This window comes from Coloeus monedula (assembly GCF_965178545.1).
Source record: "Coloeus monedula genome assembly, chromosome: 25".
Taxonomy (NCBI): Eukaryota; Metazoa; Chordata; class Aves; order Passeriformes; family Corvidae; genus Coloeus; species Coloeus monedula.
The window spans coordinates 5,921,360-5,938,756 of NC_138805.1; the positions used below are offsets into that span (position 1 = coordinate 5,921,360).

Below are 17,397 nucleotides of genomic sequence, written 5' to 3' on the forward strand. Positions count from 1 at the left end.
ACCACACCACAGCTGGGCCCTCACGACCCCTCCAGCACAGGTGCAGGCAGTTGGAATTCACCCACCTCACCCCAAACATCCCCAGCTGTGGCTCTGTGTGGCCACATTTGGCCAGCACAAGCACTGGGGGACCACGACAGCTGCTCAAACACACAATTGAATGACAAGGTCAAACATTTCATCCTAAGCCCCCCCAAATACTCAGTGCAAAAAGCATTCCTCTGCTTTCCTCGTGAGACCCAAGGCCTGTGGTACCTGCCCAGTACCCCCCAGTGATAACCACCCAGAGCAGGATCACCACCTGTGACACAGCTATCACTGCCCTCTTCACCTCCCTCTGTCCTCAGCCCACTCTGTATTTATAACTCTTATGTAAAGTAAGTCTCAGAAGCAGCAACTAATCCTGGCAGTTTCCAGGCAAAGATATTCTCAGGACATCCAAACCAAACCAGCTCGCACCACTCCCCCTCCCAAATGTCCCCAGTTAACAGCACTTGGATGTGGGCAGCTCGCTCGGGGCCTTCTGTTCCTATTTTCCTCTCCCAAAACTAAGTCAGCCCCATCTCCCATCCCTGGTATTGGCACTGGGGGATGAATTATGGGCTCACTTCTCTCTTGGAGACCTTAGTGCGACTTTCAGTGCTTGAGGGGTAGCTGTAATAGATGGGGACAAGGGGGAACGGCTTTAAACTAAAAGAAGGGGATTTAGGTGAGATATTTGGAGGGAGTTCTTTCCTGTGATGATGGGGAGGCCCTGGCACAGGGTGGCCAGAGAAGCTGTGGCTGCCCCATCCCTGGAAGTGTCCAAGGCCAGGTTGGACAGGGCTAGTGGATAGTGGAAGGTGTCCCTGCCCATAGCAGGAGTGGAACTGGACGGTTTTCAGGTCCCTTCCAACCCCAAAACCCGTTCTACAGCTCTATGCAAACAGGACCGAAGCCTCAGCGCAGCGGCCGCCGCGCCAGCCGGGAGCCACGGAAAAAGCGCGCCTAGCGAGGCGGACAAACAGCTTTGGTTAACAGGGTATTAAAAGAAACAGGAAAAAAGCCCGGTTTCGCCCATATCACGACAGCACCCACGCGACACACGCACGGCCAGGAGCCGGCAGACCCCGCGCGGGGCGGAAGGCCGGAACCGCCCAGCGCGGGGCCGCTCCCCGCAGCCTCCGCTCACCGAGGGGAGCCTCCCCCGGGCCCGGGCCCACTCCCGGTGCCGGGACCCCGCCGCTCACCGCTCGCCGCTCACCGCTCGCCGCTCGCCGTGGCGCGGGCCGGGAGCGCCGATCCGCGCGTGCCGCCGGTTGCCGGGAGCGCGGGACCCGCCGCGCCGGGACCCGCCCCCTCCACGCCATTGGCCGGCGGGGCCATACGCGGCACCCGATTGGCCAGCGGGGAGGCGGGACAGATGACGTCACCGCGGCGAGGCCGCCGGGGGCTGCGGTTGCCATGGCGACGCGTGGGCACGGCCCGCGGCGCATCCCGGCGCGTCCCGGCGGGGAGGGACGGGGCAGCGGCACGGGCACGGGGACGGGGACCGGGCAAGGGCCGGGGGGACCGGGCAGGGCCGGGGCGGGTCTCTCGGTGAGCGCTTCCGCCGGCGGGCGGGCTTTCCGGGGCGGGTCCGTGCGCGCCGCCATGCCCGCCGCCGCCGCGCCGCCCGCCCGCCCCGGCGCGGCCGCCCCGCCGAGGCGCGGGGCGCTGCGGGCCCGCTGACCGCGTTCCCCCGACGGCTCCCCGCGGCCATGGCGCCTGCCTGGCCCTGGCTGCTTCTGTGGCTGGGGGTCCTGCGCGCCCTCCCGGCCCCGCCGCGCATCCGGCTGCCGCTGCGGGGCGGCGCGGCCCCGCCGTCGGGGCTCCGGCAGCGCCGGGCGCCGCTGGACACCGAGCCCGACAGCGCCGGCAGCTTCGTGGAGATGATCGACAACCTGCGGGGCAAGTCCGGGCAGGGGTACTACGTGGAGATGACGGTGGGCAGCCCCCCGCAGAAGGTGAGGTGGGAGGGGATCCCCGCATCTCTCGCATCCCTCGCATCTCCCTCATCCCCTGCATTCCCCGCACCCCCGGCGGCTGCGGGTGCCCCTCCGGGCCCGTGCTGGGCTGCGGGGCGCAGAACAGAGGCGCTGCGGGTGCCACCATGGCTTCGCGTGGTTCTCGGCGGCATTCCTGCTTTCCATCGCTCCGGTGATGCTTTTTCTGCTGGCTTTCGGTGAAAACTGGCCGCAGGCGCCTGCCGAAGGTGACCTCAGCGCTCTCGGGGCTGCCCGGGCGCTCCGGGCGGGGTGGCCGGTGCTGCGTGTGCTTCTCCGTGCGGGCGAGCCAGGCTGCATCCCTCCATCGCTCCCTTCCCCCTCCCTCCCGCCCTCCCTCCGTGCCTCCATCCCCGCTCCCGAGCCGAAGGATGCCGCTGGAGCCGGTGCGGGCTGTGGGCGGCGGGGGTGGGATGTGGCCGCACAGCCCCGTGCCCGCCTGGAGCGGGCACATGCAGGCACGGAGGAGCCCACGGCCGAGCCGTGCTTGGCAGCTCCTCCCAGCACAGCCCCGGGCGCAGCCCGCCTGGTTCCGTGTGCTGCTCCCGGCCGGGGGAAATTCTCCAGAAATCCTCCAGAGCTCGGTTTTCCCGGGAACCTCGTGACGGTTGCCGCTGCGCAGGAGTTGGGGCAACGCGGGGAGGCAAAGTGCAGGAAAATGGGATGGCCTGGATGGAAAGGGAGCCCACAGGGCAGGCAGAGCAGGCGCTGGTGCGTCACCAGGCTCCGATCCTGCTCCATCTTTTTGTCAGCATCCCTCACAAGCTGGAGCTGCGCTGCCCAGCTCGTGTGGCACCACACCGTGTGCCTGCGTGCTGGGGACAGGATGAGTGCTGAGGGCCAGGTGCCAGTCACGCAGCCCAGGGCGGCCAGCTCCTCCCCTCTTTTATGGATGAGATCGGGGAGGTTCCTGCTGCTAAATCCTTTTGTGCCCGTCCTGATCCCCGTTGTCACCAGCAACAAGTCTGGCCCAGGGTTCGGGTTCGGTGATTGAGGCTCCACGTTCCTCCCAGCACAGGGCCACATTCCCTCACCCCTGCCACCACCACTTTTTGGGTGCTGCCAGGACAGCCAGCACCCACCCAGGCTCTGAAATAAAGGCTGGCTTTTCCCCACGAGCTGGCTGTGCCCGTTGTGCGTGGTGGGAGAAAGCAGTGTGAGCAAGATGTGGACGGAGGAATGATACCACTACCATGGAAATTGGATCTCTGGGAGCACTACTGTGTTGTCCCTGTGTGCCTGGGATTTATTGCCTGCTCTGGCAGGGTGTGTTTAGGGGAGAAAAAAAAAGGGAGGAGATTATTTCTAAAATCTAGTTTTAAATGTGATTTCATCATCTCCTGCCTGCCACGTGTCGCAGCTGCCAGATAATTTCCTTGCGAACCACCTGTTCCCAGGCACTCATGCGTTCCGGGCCAGTCACCCTTTTGGGCAGCATCTTCCAGCCTCGGATTGCTTCCAAATGCAAACGTGGTGCCTGTGCATGCATGTGTGTGTCCGTGTGTGTGTGTGTGTGTGCTGGAGCAAAATCCCTCCAGGCATTGCAATGGAATGAGAAGATTCATATGAAAGAGTTTGGCTATGCCTCTGCAGGAAATTGGGAGTGTGTTTGCCCTGGGGGGTGCCTGCATCCTTCCCAAAGGCTCACACGCAGCAGGGAGGTGGTGATCCATCTCCTCACCTTTCCTTTCACCTTCCCGATGCTGACAAGGAAGTTTCTGTATCCCCTTGTGCTTTAATTTTGGTTCTGAGCCGTGCTGCGCTGCCAAGTCACCGTCAGCAGCTGATTGCTCACACATTCCATGTGTCCAAGCATGTTGGTTTCCCTGGCTCCCCAGAACAGGCTGATTCATAAACACACAGGGAAGAGGGGCGAGCCGAGCAGCAGGAGCCGGTGTTTTGGGACAGATGGCACAGGCTTGATGCCCCAGGAGCAGCACACCGCTCTAGGGACACGCGTGGCTCAGAGCCAGTGCTGCTGCCGAGGTGCCTGGAGGGGCTGTCACTTCCAGGGACAGGTTTCAGGCAGTGTCCCTGCCACACATGTCCTGGCCTCGCCAGTTCACGTGCCGTGTCGTGGCCTGAATGGATGGCTGGGCTGAGTCTCAAGGATCTGGGTCCTCTCCACGTGGGTCCTGTGCGTGACCCTTTCAGCAGGATGGAGCCTGCAAGAGCCCTCCCTGCCTCCTCTCCTTGCAGTGTCAGCTCAGCAGGTCCTTCTCCAGGGAAAGCAGTCTCCTCCAGGTGCCCTGGTGATTGGAGATGAGCTGTGTGGAGCAGGTGGCCCCTAATGACCCACCCACAGAGCCAGGAACAGCCCTGGGAATGGCGCAGGTGCCAGGTTGCCAGGAGGAGGTCGGGCTGTGTGGTGGGCGCTGAGCTGGCCCAGGGTGGGCATTGGAAGGGTGAACGTGCTGCTCTGGTCATTACCCATGGCCTGGAACGCCGGTGCTGCTGCGATTAACACAAGCGCATTGACCTCCTTCCTCTCCCTCTGACTCCGCAGATTAAGGGCCAAAGCCCTGGCGCTGCTGCCCGGGGTGGTGCTGTGAAGCAGCTCCGGGTTTGGGGTCAGGGCTCACCCCGGGCTCTGCTGCCCCGCACAGCCGGGAGGCTCGGACAGCCCCTCTCCCACCCCGGCCATCCCACCCCGCTCCGTGCCAGGGCCACAGGCACGGGTCAGCTGAGGGCAGGATCCGGCTGGCCCGCTCCTGGCCCTGCCAGTGGGATGTTTGCCAGACCTGGTAATCCTGCCCAGGCAGAAATGAATCGGGAGCAGGGCTCGGCATATGGGTGGCGATTAGCGGGCGCAGGGATCTGCGGGGGCTGCCCACCAGCGATCCTTCCCACCAGATGTGCCAGCAAATCTGCTTTCCTGGCAAGGGCAGCCTGTGCACCCTGTCTTGCTGCTGCTCTCCGGCCCCATGACACCTGCCAAGCGCTTCCCGAATCCTGCCTATGGATTTGGGGGCTGAGGCTGGGCCGTGCTGAGCAAGGAGCTCATGCTCTGTTTGCACAGTGCTGGATGGTGTTTGCTTTTTGTGCAACTTCCTGATGTTGCTGCCTGCTGCTTCACCACCTCCTTCTCCTTTCTGGGCACAGCAAAAAGAGGGTCCCACTGCACTGATGAGCCTTCCTGTCTTTCTTCCTTCTCCAGCTGAATATCCTGGTGGACACAGGGAGCAGTAACTTTGCTGTGGGAGCTGCACCACACCCCTTCCTCCGGAGATACTACCAGCGGCAGCTGTGAGTATTCTGAGGGGACGCAGAGCCCAGCCCCTTGGGCACACTGCTTCTCCTTGCTGGAGGTCTGGCCAGACCCTGCCAGGTACTGCTTGGCCTCTGGAATGGCTGGATCCCCATAACCCCTGCTGGTCTTACTTGTCCCTTTGACACCGTTGCAGGTCCAGCACCTACCGCGACCTGCGGAAGGGGGTGTACGTGCCCTACACCCAGGGCAAGTGGGAAGGGGAACTGGGCACTGACCTTGTCACCATCCCGCACGGCCCCAACGTCACTGTCAGAGCCAACATTGCTGCCATCACGGAGTCAGACAAATTCTTCATCAACGGCTCCAACTGGGAAGGGATCCTGGGGCTGGCGTACGCCGAGATTGCCCGGGTGAGTTCTGGCTCACAGTCCTGGATGTGAGCACCAAAATGCTTCAGTTGCCTTTTTCCTTGTCCCTGTTTGCCCCTTGGAGCACAGCAGTGCTGGCAAGGGGAACTCCCCTGGGCGCAGAGAGCTCCTGGAGAAGCGACAGCACTGACACATCCCTGTCCTGTCTCTGCTTTCTCCTCCCACCAGCCCGACGACAGCCTGGAGCCCTTCTTTGACTCCCTGGTGAAGCAGACGCGGGTGCCCAACATCTTCTCCCTGCAGCTGTGCGGGACAGGCTTCTCTCCCAACGAGACAGAGGCCGTGGCCTCGGTGGGAGGCAGCATGGTGAGCACCCCGTGGGTGGAAGGGAGGCCGGGGGCTCCCTCGGGCACTGCCAGTGTGCAGTGGCAGAGCGGTTCTGTCTCCTCTGCAGATCATCGGTGGCATCGACCGCTCGCTGTACGTGGGTGACATCTGGTACACCCCCATCCGCAAGGAGTGGTACTACGAGGTCATCATCGTCAAGCTGGAGGTCAACGGGCAGGACCTGAACATGGACTGCAAAGAGGTGAGGAGGCAGCAGGGGACCTGCCCCACGGGCCTTGGAGGCACCCACCATCAGTCAGAGGGGGCTGGGAGGGGAGCAGGGCTCGGGTTCTGCACCTGGGTCACTCCTCCTCTTCTGCCCCTCAGTACAACTATGACAAGAGCATCGTGGACAGTGGGACCACCAACCTCAGGCTGCCAAAGAAGGTGTTTGAGGCTGCAGTGAAATCCATCAAAACAGCGTCCTCGGTCGGTGAAACCCATCCCTTCCCCGCGGGCATGGCCCAGCGCCAGCGCGGGGCTGTGGGCAGTGTGGCTGCCCCTCACCCGCCTGGCATCTCTGCTGCCTGCCCAGCTTGGCCCCACTCACCTCCCCTTTCCCTCTGGTAGACGGAGAAGTTCCCAGACGGCTTCTGGCTGGGGGAGCAGCTGGTTTGCTGGCAGGTCGGCACCACCCCCTGGCACATCTTCCCGGTCCTGTCCCTCTACCTGATGGGGGAGACCACCAACCAGTCCTTCCGGATCACCATCCTGCCCCAGGTGAGTGTTGGCCTGGCCAGACCCTGCCCAGGGAGTGTGGGCTGGAGAGGGCAGTGCAGGCAGGACCGCGCTGGGTGGGCGCAGCTGCCTCCCCGGCCCCCTTTCCTGATGGCTCCTCTCCCCCTGCAGCAATACCTGCGCCCAGTGGAGGATGTGGCCACCTCTCAAGATGACTGCTACAAGTTCGCCATCTCCCAGTCCTCCACCGGCACCGTCATGGGCGCCGTGATCATGGAGGGCTTCTACGTGGTGTTCGACCGTGCCCGCAAGCGCATCGGCTTTGCTGTCAGCGCCTGCCACGGTGAGCTGGGCCCGTGGGGCGGGGGGGACGGAGGGGACGTGGGTGTGCAGTGACCAGACCCTGCCTGCCCTGCCCGCAGTGCACGATGAGTTCCGCACGGCCGCGGTGGACGGGCCCCACCTGCACTCCAACATGGAGGACTGCGGCTACAACATCCCGCAGACGGACGAGTCCACCCTGATGACCATCGCCTACGTCATGGCGGCCATCTGCGCCCTCTTCATGCTGCCCCTCTGCCTCATGGTGTTCCAGTGGCGCTGCTTCCGCTGCCTGCGGCGGGACCACGACGACTTTGCCGACGACATCTCCTTGCTGAAGTGACGGCGGAGCGGGCGCAGCCCCGGGGCCGCAGGTGAGGCAGCAGGGCAGGGCAGGGGCCGTGCTCCGGGGCTGGAGTGTGGCGGCGGCGTGGGCAGCTCAGACCCTGTGCCCGGAGCCTGGGGACTCGGTGTCCGTCAGGGCCAGCGGCCGGGGGAGCCCCAGGCCCGGGCTCCGCTCATCTGGGACCTGCAGCAAGAGCGTGGTAGCCGGGCAGGGGGAGAGTGCAGCAACCCCGTCCCGGGAGCTGGGGCAGCTTCTCTGCTCCAGCACCAGGACAGGACGGGCTGTCCCAAGCTCTCCCACCCAGCCTTGCCTGGCTTGATGGAGTGATGCTGATGAGCCATCCCTTGCCTGTCCCCTTCCATCCCTGTGCATCCCTTTCCAGCTCGCCCTGCCAGGAAGCTGCCAGCCCAGGCTCTCTTGTAGGGAGCTGCACTGCAGCCGTGTGTCCCCTGTGACTCCCTGCACTGAGCCAGACTCCGGGGATCATCCTGGAGCCATTCAGCCTCGGGCTTTTCAGAGACAGCCCTGCAGGGCCAGCCTGGGCTGCCCAGACAGGGCTTTCTCTCCTATCCTGCTGCCCGTACACCACTCGCTCTGACATTTCCCGTGCATTTTCCTGCCTTCCCGAGCTGTGCTGCTGCCAGCCCCAGGACTCCCTGCACCCCCCTGGGACAGGCAGGAGCAGGCACCCATCCTCTCCCCTCTCCACATGGGATGGAAAACTCCCTGCCCTCGCTTCCAGCATCAGCGGCAGCTGCCAAGGAGAAGTCAGTGCCAGGAGTGAAGTTCCCAGCCCTGGCACCGGCTGCTCCCCAGCCCACCCAGCCCTTCGAAAGCCATAGGGGAGCCTGGGCCCCCCCTGCAGCCCCCCCACCTCACCGCCGGCACATCCCATGGCACAGCAGCTCCTCTCTGCTCACTGCACACATCCGGGCCCGGCTGTGGGACACCCTGGCATCCTGGGGACAGGCGGCAGCTGTGGGAACTGCAGCATTTATTGTTTTGTAAACACATGGTTGTATTTATTTCATTTTTTTTTACAAAGTGTGTCACTGGTAGCGCAGCTGCGCATTGAGAGCGTGTACGGAGCCGGTCCCACGTGTACAGACCATGGCTGCCTCTCACCTGTACAATATATCCATATATCTCTATTTTTAATTCTAGCTCTGAAAGCCACTGTTCCAACATTAGGGGTCAGTCCTGTTTTGTTTTGGGGTTTTTTTTAATCTTTTTAGCCTTCTGCTCAGTCCTCAGCCACTGTGGCCACCACCCAGGGCCAGGGCTCATGCCACAGCTGCATGTTCGGTGGGAGCACGTGATGGTGAGGGGGTCCCAGCTGGCTTGAGGAGGGGGAGCAGGGCTGGAGCATGCAGAGCAGTGACTCACAAGCCCAAAGGACCCTGAGCACAGGAGGCACTTCTGTCGTCGTGGTGTTCCTGCAGCACGGGGAGGATTTTCCAGTGTGTGAGGACAACCCCTCCTCCCCGTGCTGCAGGATCATTGTCCCTTCCCCAGAGCAGACACCTCGCAGGCAGTAGTGCTGTATTCCCCCGCTTCTCTGCCTCCAGCCTGGATAGGAAAGTGCTCAAACACGGAGGTTCCGCAGTTAAAAGGCATCACTCCCCCATGAACACAGGGGATACCTGCAGTGCCAGGGCCGAGCTGGCGGCTGCCCTGCAGAGCCACCGGGTCAGGCAGGGAGAGAGCGAGGAGCCGCAGCAGTCACCGAGCATAAAGCTTGTTAACTAAATCCTGCAGCCAAACGTTTCTTTGGGAAAGCAGCGAGGGAGCCGGGAAACGCAGGCAGCGTAGGCGACCAGCCAGCCCTCGCACGGGGCACCGCCACAACAGCCCCCACACTGCCCCTCCTCACCCCGCCCCAGCCCCGCTCCAACACCCATCCAGCCACCCCATGCAAGAGGGCAACGTTCTCCCCCCACCCTCGTGCCTGCCCAGGACCCCCAGCACCCCAGAGACTCTGTTGTGGACCACTGCCTTAAAACACGCCCCGAGCGTGTGCGTGCGCGTCGGAGGAGCCGGCCTGCGGCGAGTTCAGCGCCCAGGGGTGCTCCCCTGCCCTCCCGGGGCAGAGGGGCCGCCAGCAGCGCCGAATTCCTGCTGCAGGCTGCAAGGAGGGGGGGGTAAGTTTTTAGAGAGTCGTTGCAAGATTTTCAGCGGTGCTGAGCACCTCGCAATCCCACCGAAATCCATGGAGAAAGAAAGGGTTGGTGTGTCAGCCCGTGCTTTAGGAGAAAGCACAGGAGAGGGGGACGCAGGAACTCTCACAGGTTGGTTTATCCTGAGCTGCAGCGCAGCCGCGTCCGTCCGCTCCCTCCCCAGGGCCCGGTGACAGCAGGGGACGGGACGGGACCATGGGCTGTCGCTGGAGGCTCCAGTACTCTGTAACCCAGTGTCTATGTAAGAACAATGAATGTTAACACGGTAAATTATTATGACATTAAAAAAATGACCACAAAAAATTGGCTCTTTATCTGCAACCTGTTCATTGGCAAGAGGGGAAAAACCAGGCATGGAAAAACCAGGATGACTGGCAGGGGCATGGGGGTGGTGAGGCATCCAGTCATGAGCAATGGCCCTAGAGAAAAGCAGCTGGTGGGATCCAAGTGGGAAGAGGTGGCTGAGGCAGATCCCAGCAAGCAGGGAACACACTGACCCTCATTTGGAAGAAGCCAACAAGGCTGCGGATAAAGAAATGAGGAGCAGCAGCAAATCACTGCATAATATACACACTTTATTTATGAATTTGTATGTATACAGACTTTCTATACACACATTACCTATATAATAAAAATGTACATGTGTATACATGATCGTATAAATATAGAACTGTAGAAATCTTAGAACTGATCCTGTCTATTCACAGCAACTCCTCCCGGGGGCCTGCCTTGCCCCAGCAGCCGTCATTTGAGGCTTGGGCAAAAAGGGCAAGTGTCATTCGTGTTGGTTTGTGCCCAGAATTTGATGCACTGGAAGAGAGAGAATTAATCAAGAGCCACTGGCACAACCCAAAGGTGCCTTCATTTTCCACAGCACTCGTTTCAGGGATGGTTTCCTTTGCTCCTTGCAGCTTCCATCACAAGGTCACCGTGATGAAGGAGCCCTTGTCACCCTTGCAGGACTGTCAGGCCCTCCTCAACGTGAGTTTCCATTTCGTTGAGGGCCACTGCTGGAGGCCCCAGAGCTGCTGGGATGGGGGGTTTGCCCACACAGGTGACCCACTGCCAGACCCATGGGATAGCTCTTCCCAAGAGCTCCTGTCTGGCATCCCCCACCCAGACACCTGGGCAGCAGTGGCAGCCCTCCCCTCACCCTGTGTTCCAGATCCTTCCACACTGTCCTGCTCCAGCATCTAACCCTCACAGACACAAGCACAAGCTCAGGGACACAAGGGCAGCCTGTTCCTAAAGCCACCACCCACTAGCCACGCAGGGTGGCCCAGCCAAGAGTACGGAAAGGATGGGATGACAGGATGCAGGGAAGCTGTTTATTGATCGTACCCTTCTCCTGGCACGGTGTCAGTACAACAAGGACTCGGGAAGGGTCACTTGGAAGGACCAGGAGGAAGCTGCGAGCAGCAGAACACACTCACCTCCTTGTGCAGCACATGTGAGCAGGCCATGGGGTGAAGGTCACCAGGCTGCACGAGCTTCTGGCACATCAGACACAGCTTACAGGCAGCTGGGGTCTGGGATGGGCAGTGAGGGAAAGAAAGGAGCAGGCAGGGAAGTCAGACACACAGCTCTGACCACAGACACAGCTGCAGCCCGAGGCCACGGGCTGCCCAGTCCCCTCTTTGCCCACAGCCATCACGCCCTGAGAGCCACCATCATGTCTCGTGTCCCTCTGTTCCAATGTGAAAGGATCTGTGCCCCCAATCCTCCCCTTCACCTCAGCAGCCCAAGTAGTTGTGTGAGAGCTCCCAGCTCCAGGGGCTCACCCCTTCAGCCACATCCCAGGCAGGCTCCCTCCCTCCCCATTCCCCAGGGAAGCCAAGCAGCCTTACATGTGACGCTGTTCCAGGGTAAGCGACCTGGGCCGGGGGCAGGAACATGGGCGTGCTGATCTGAGGCAGCGGAGCCGAGAACATGGGGGCCCTGATCCGGCCCAGAGGCTGCAGCAAGGCAGAGGAGGCTCATCAGAACAGCCCGGGAGGAAAGGACAAAGGAGTCACCCCAAGTCACCTCGGGGAAAACTGTTCCCTGGTTACGCTGCAGTCAGCAGGAAAGGGAACCCAAGGGACAGCCCTGACACACAGCCCAACCTCTGTGAGGAACCAGGGAGCTGGGGCAGCTCTCCCTGCTCCCCGGGCCCCCCTTGCAGCAGCCCCCACGCTGCCCCACCTGGGCGCCGGCCGCTGCCCGCTCCTGCTGCTCTGCCAGCTTGGCCGCCACCAGCTGGTTCAGCTCCTCCATGGTCAGGCCGGCCATGGTCCTCCGGGCAGTCTTGATCTGCTGCAGGATGTTGGTGAGCTGGGCCCTGCGTGGACAGCAGCCTGCTAAGAGTTCCCAGTCCTCGGGGACTGGAATCCCTCAGCCACCGCTGCCTGGGGTGTTCTCCTCCACCCTCCCAGCGAGGTGAGTCACGTGCTGAGGGGGTTCTCTCCCCAAAACACTGGGGAAAGAGCAGGGAGCCCCCAGAGACAGGCTATGGGGCTCCTGGCTGTGCTCAGATATCCCTGCCGTCCCTCAAAGCTCCTAGTGATTCCCATCCCCAGCACTATGGCAAACTTGATGCAGAGAGCACCCAGCCTCTGCTCCTCACCCTCAGCCTTCCCTCACTTCCCACAGGCCCTGCTCACACCAGGAGCCCCTCTTTCCCTGATCCCAGCTCCCATTCCACGCACAAGCCCTTGCCCTGCAGAAAAACACCACCAGACCCTTACTTGTTGCACTGTGGAAACCGAGTCAACAGCTTCTCCAGCAGCTTCTCCAGCTTGTCGGCCGGCTGGGGCCTGTGGAACTCGGGAGGGACGTTCACCCCTCCCAGGCCAGGCGGAGGAGGGATGGAGGCAGCGGGAGGCATGTGGGGGCTGTGCGTGCCGATGAGCGATGCCACGACCGGGCTGCTCCTTCCCTGGGAAGCAGGCAGGGGTGGGGAGGGCTGGTTGGGCCTGGACATGGCGGGGTTCAGCAGAGGGAAGGAGAGCGCTCGAGGATCGGCGCTCGGCATGACCATGGGCACGGGAACAGGTCCGATGGGGAAGGGGAGCCGCGGAGTCAGGGATGGGTTGGGCTGGAATGCCGTCAGCATGAAATCTGTCTGAGGAAGAGAAACAGGGGAAAAGGGAAAGGCTGGTTAGAGTAAGACCACCTGGAAGCAGAGCCGGAGACCCTTCCCCTCGTCTCCAGGTAGGCCCAGACATGGCACAGGCCATCCCACACATGCACAGCACCAGGCAGGCTGTGCCAGGGCCTGGCAACACGGAATGCCTGTCATGTGGGGCTGGAGAGGCACTCACTTCTGAAGGCGGAGGAGGCAGCGTCGGCGTTGGGATCTGGGGGAGGCTGCTCAGCTTTGTGCCATTCCTCACCATCTGGATGTGGTCGTTGAACTGATCCTAGCAGAGAGGGAAGAAAACAGGTGCATTTATCAAACCTGAGCAAGTCTGGGGCATTCCAAGCCCTGGGGTGGCAGGCCCTAAAGTGGCACTGTTTGGCTCCACAGAAGAATGGAAGAGGAGCCAGAGGGAGAAACAGTGTGTATGTGAAGAACTGCTTGCTGCTAGGCTGGGAGAGGTCAGCAGCAACTTACTCGGACACTTTGCTTGGTCATTCGTATCCTGTTCAGCCTCATCTCCCACTCCTGCTTTGGCCTCATGGTCTCCAGCGTGGGCGGCGCAGACCTGCAAGCACAGCTGAACTTTCCCACTTGCAACTGTGCTCTCCTGGCAGCACAGCGGCAGCAAGCAACCCCCCACACCCCCTGGCTTCCCCTCCTCCAGTGGGGTGGGAAGGGCTCACCCCCAGGTCAGGCACCCCACAAGGGAGAGGGACTGATCTGGGGACACCACAGCCAACAGCACTGACTGAGCCTGGCAGATGAACAGTGACAGGGGGATAAGCACAGCCCCACATGCCCTTGCTGTGTGACACCACTGAATCGCATTGATTCAGTAAGAAAACCACAGGAAATCCTGAACTATTCCACTCCAGCCTCCAGCATAAGCAGAGGAAGAGGAGATGGGACATGGGGGACACCTGAGTGACCCTCCCTGCCACTTCTGACACTACACAGACTTACTTGAGGTAGGTGAGGTGTAGCTCTGCTTCTTTTTCTGCTTCTTCTAGTTTCAACACCAGCAGCTCCTTCCGGCTCTCCAGGGACAGGATCTATGGAGAGAGGCTCAGTTTTTGTACTCCCCTGTTTCCTGCTGTCAGACCAGGCCCTGGGCATTGCTCCCCACTAACGCTCACTGCACTGACACTTGTTCATCATTCCTCTTATCCCACTAAGTGGGACTTGGCCTTATCCTCAACTACTCCTAATTTCACAGAACTGTCCATTAACCCTCTGGAATCTCAAACCAACCACTTTGCAAGGGAAGAAGTCACCTGCTCACCTCTGCTTTCCATGCCCGTTCTGTCTCTTCAAGAATGTTCCTGTTGATTTCATTGTGCTGGTTCTTCAGCTTGTCCAGCTCCATCTCCCACAGCTGCCTGCACACAGAACAGAACAGAATGAGTCCCCTTGGGCTCAGGCAGCGGAATGGCCACAAAGGGATCGATCCCGGGAGCTCTGGATGGGGTGGAACCATGGAAGATCAGCAGCCTCCAGAGCGTGACACCTGCCCCAGCTCCCTGGGCTGCATGAGTCACCGTCCCAGGAGTGAGCTGTTGCAGAGCACACAACAAACCTGGTGTGCAAACACGCTGGGCAAAACGAGGGGAATTCCCCTCGGCAAAATTCAGTACAATCCCACAGAAGATCTGGACCAGGAATCAACCTGAGCAGCAGGCAGAGCTATGCTGTTCTGATCCTGGAGAAGTTTAAAGCTGGGCATTTCCACCTGTGCTTTGGGAACACCTACATCTGGAGCATCCCTGCCCAGCTTTAAATACCCCAGCATGCCAGAGTTTAGTGTAGCTGGACAGCTGTGGGGAACAGACAGGGAAATCAGTCTGCCCTAATTCTGGGAAGTTGAAATTCAATCAGAGGTAGCAGTTACAAGCTGAGTCAATCCACCAAGCACAAACTCTAATCTTATGGGATCTTCATGTCACAAGTATCCAGGAGCCTGCCTGTGACTGGGATCAAAGAAGATTTAATCCAGAGCCCTGATGCTCGAAGAGGAGATAAAACCTCTACAGCACGTAACTAGCCAGCACTGCTGGATCATTCCCTCTACTCTGTCCCACCAGGAGCATCAGATTCACTCTGAGGCAAAATGGCAGGAAGAACAGTGCATTGGGCAGCATTAATCAGGCAATGGATAAGGGCCTTACTTCTCATCGGACTGCTCCGCGATCAGAGAGGCAATCTTGTTTTCCTTCTCCTCCTGCTCCTTCAGCAACCTGCACGGGAAAAAAGGGACAGCACAGCTGGAATCCCAACAGTGCAGAGCCCACGTTCAAACCAAGCCCCCCCAGCACATCCCTGGGCCTGACCACACACCACAGGCTGGGGACAGCTCCCTGCAATGTGTGTGGGAAAACAGCCGCCAACAGCCTCTGGAGCACAAATCCTGCTGTCTCATGACACTGCACAAAGGCTGTGGCACAGAACCAGGCTCGCTGCAGGGAGCTGTGCTGCTCCCCCAGCATGTGCTCTGCCATGGTCACTTGGGGAAAAGAGCTGAGCACTTGGAGCCGTCACTGGAGGAGTTTTACCCAAAAACATCACTGAGCCCTCAGAACAAAAACCAGCCGTCTATGACATGACAGAATGGCTCCACAAAAGTGCCAATTCACACACGGAGCCAATCCTAAATTCATCCATAGACAGGTCTGACCTGAATACTCGCTGCTTCCAAAGAGTTTAAAGCTCTTTGCTCCATCAGGTTTACATCAGGGTTAAGCAAGAGCTTCTCCCTCCAAAAATAAACCCTTTCTTTTCCATACAAATACCTTCTGCCTTTCTCACAGAGTTTCTCAATTTCAGCTTTGAGATCCTGCTCTTTCTGCAGGAACTCTTTCTTCTCTTTCTCCATCTTCTTCTTGGTCTCTTCTCGCTTGATTGTAACATCCTGAATCGCTTTCAGGATCTCCTGGAGTAAAAGAAGCATCACACAGATACTGAGCAAAATTCCCAAATAATGGTTGTGATTTAAAACCTGTTACTTTTTTGGATTAATTGGCTAATGAGATTACACAGCAAACTCTTTCTTTTTAGCAGATCCAGGCAAGATATATATTGGTTATTATGAGGAAACTCAGGAGACAGATGCTCTGGACCGCAGGTTCTCCTGCCTCTTCATAAGGGTTTTAAAATTAATTACAGGGTTAGGTTAAACAAAAACAGTTCTTCACCAAATACCTGGTGGTTTTTCATCTCCTCTTCCCTCCGCTGCTGGAGCTGCTTAAGCTGGACCTGCAGCTGATTCTCCACCTGCCTCTGTTTGTCCAGCACCTCCTGGTAGCGCTCCTTCAGCAAGGCCCGCTCAGACATCATCTTGTCCTGCAGCGGAGAGCAAAATTCCTCCTGTAACAAGGGCAGCTTAAGGACTCCGATGCTGATATTTGATGGTCTTGGAGGTCTTTTCCAACCATAATGGTTCTATGATTCTATTTTGACAGGAAAAAAGTGGGCAGAGCAGCTCCAGCTCCTTTGCCTGGGAGCGTGAGCAGCAGAGCCCGGACCTGAGCACGGGGCTTTGATACCCACCAAGTTCTTCTCGATGTCCTGGTCCGTGTTCACGTCAGCATCAGCCGCCTTGAAGTCAGTCTGTGAAGGGAGGTGATTGAGATCAGACCCTCAGCCCTGCAGTGACCACACAGTGACTCCAGGCCCTCCCTGGGCACCTGTTCCAGTGCTCTGCCACCCTCCACGGAAAGGAGTTCTCTGTCATACTGAACAAAACTTATCATTTCAGTTTACGGCCATTGTTCCTCATCCTACAGCTGGGCACCAATAAAAGGAATCTGGCACCATCCTCTGATAGCCCTTGGAAATATTTATTAATGGGATCCCCTCTCAGTCTTGCCTAGACTAACCAGGCCCAGCTCCTGCAGTCTCTCCTCAGCAGAGAGATGCTCCAGACCCCTTATCATCTTTGCAGCCTCCGTTGGACCCTTCTTCAGTAGCTCCTTGTCTTTCTCGTACTGAGGAGCCCAGAACTGGACACAGCACTCCAAGATTCGACTCACTAGGGTCGAATCTTAATTAAAGACTGTTCAAAGCACAGGACCGGGCACACAGCAGCGGCTGCACAGCTGCAAGTATGGATGTGTTTCACCCCCCAGCCTCGACTCATTCAGGTCTTTGTCCTCCAGGTTCTAAAAGAGCCATTCGAGGCCCTGGCCCCGCACAGCACAAACCCCAGGAGCCCCGCGGGATCTGCACCCACCTGCACCGCGATGTTCTGCGACGGCCTGGCCGGGGCCGCCTCCTCGTCGGGCTCCTCGGCTGCCGCTCCGCTCTGCCCCGCGGCCTCCGCGCCGCCGGCCCCGGGCTCCGCATCGCCACCGGGGCCGGGGGCGGCCGCGGGGTCCGCTTCCCCGCCGGGCCCGGGCTCGCCGGGGCTCTCCGGGGCGGAGAGCGGGCTCCCGCTGCGCGGAAAGGGGACATCGGTCAGCGCTGCGCCGCGGCCGCGTCCCCGCTCCCATCCCGGCCCCATCCCGGTGCGGCTGCCGCCCCGCCGGGCCCCCCCTTACCTGCCGGGCGGCGCGGCGGGGCCGGGCTCGCAGAGGCGCGGCGGGTCGGGGCCGTCGACCTGCGCCTGCTCCAGCGCCATGGGGGCGGCTGCGGGGCTGGGCCGGGCCGGCGGAGCGGCACCGGGCGGCACCGGGGGGGCACCGAGCGGCACCGGGCGGAGCGCACGACCCGCGCCCCCGCCGCGCCGCCCCTTCCGCCCCGCGCCCCGGCGGATGTGACGCCGCTGTCAGC

At 60.3% G+C, this 17,397-nt stretch overlaps 2 protein-coding genes across 4 annotated transcripts; one reads left to right on the forward strand and one right to left on the reverse strand.

Moving 5' to 3' along the window:
• Positions 1 to 1,647: 1,647 nt before the first annotated feature.
• On the forward strand, positions 1,648 to 9,947 carry BACE1 (beta-secretase 1). Of its 2 annotated transcripts, XM_082296908.1 has the most exons (10): positions 1,648 to 1,985; positions 5,182 to 5,270; positions 5,429 to 5,645; positions 5,832 to 5,969; positions 6,058 to 6,192; positions 6,318 to 6,419; positions 6,561 to 6,710; positions 6,840 to 7,011; positions 7,091 to 7,363; positions 7,718 to 9,947. In XM_082296908.1, exons 1-9 carry the CDS (start codon positions 1,740 to 1,742, stop codon positions 7,330 to 7,332), a joined length of 1,491 nt encoding a protein of 496 aa, XP_082153034.1. In that variant the 5' UTR covers positions 1,648 to 1,739; the 3' UTR covers positions 7,333 to 7,363; positions 7,718 to 9,947. The 2 variants fall into 2 exon arrangements, with proteins under 2 accessions (XP_082153034.1, XP_082153033.1); XM_082296907.1 differs by having other exon boundaries at positions 7,091 to 9,947.
• A 119-nt stretch (positions 9,948 to 10,066) lies between these two features.
• Positions 10,067 to 17,346, reverse strand: RNF214 (ring finger protein 214). Of its 2 annotated transcripts, none has more exons than XM_082296906.1 (15): positions 17,166 to 17,346; positions 16,859 to 17,060; positions 16,177 to 16,236; positions 15,829 to 15,969; positions 15,420 to 15,559; positions 14,799 to 14,867; positions 13,916 to 14,012; positions 13,597 to 13,685; positions 13,108 to 13,198; positions 12,815 to 12,913; positions 12,239 to 12,615; positions 11,697 to 11,832; positions 11,360 to 11,467; positions 10,946 to 11,041; positions 10,067 to 10,322 (listed from the first exon to the last, which is right to left on the reverse strand). In XM_082296906.1, exons 1-15 carry the CDS (start codon positions 17,243 to 17,245, stop codon positions 10,257 to 10,259), a joined length of 1,851 nt encoding a protein of 616 aa, XP_082153032.1. In that variant the 5' UTR covers positions 17,246 to 17,346; the 3' UTR covers positions 10,067 to 10,256. The 2 variants fall into 2 exon arrangements, with proteins under 2 accessions (XP_082153032.1, XP_082153031.1); XM_082296905.1 differs by having other exon boundaries at positions 13,108 to 13,210.
• Positions 17,347 to 17,397: the final 51 nt, after the last annotated feature.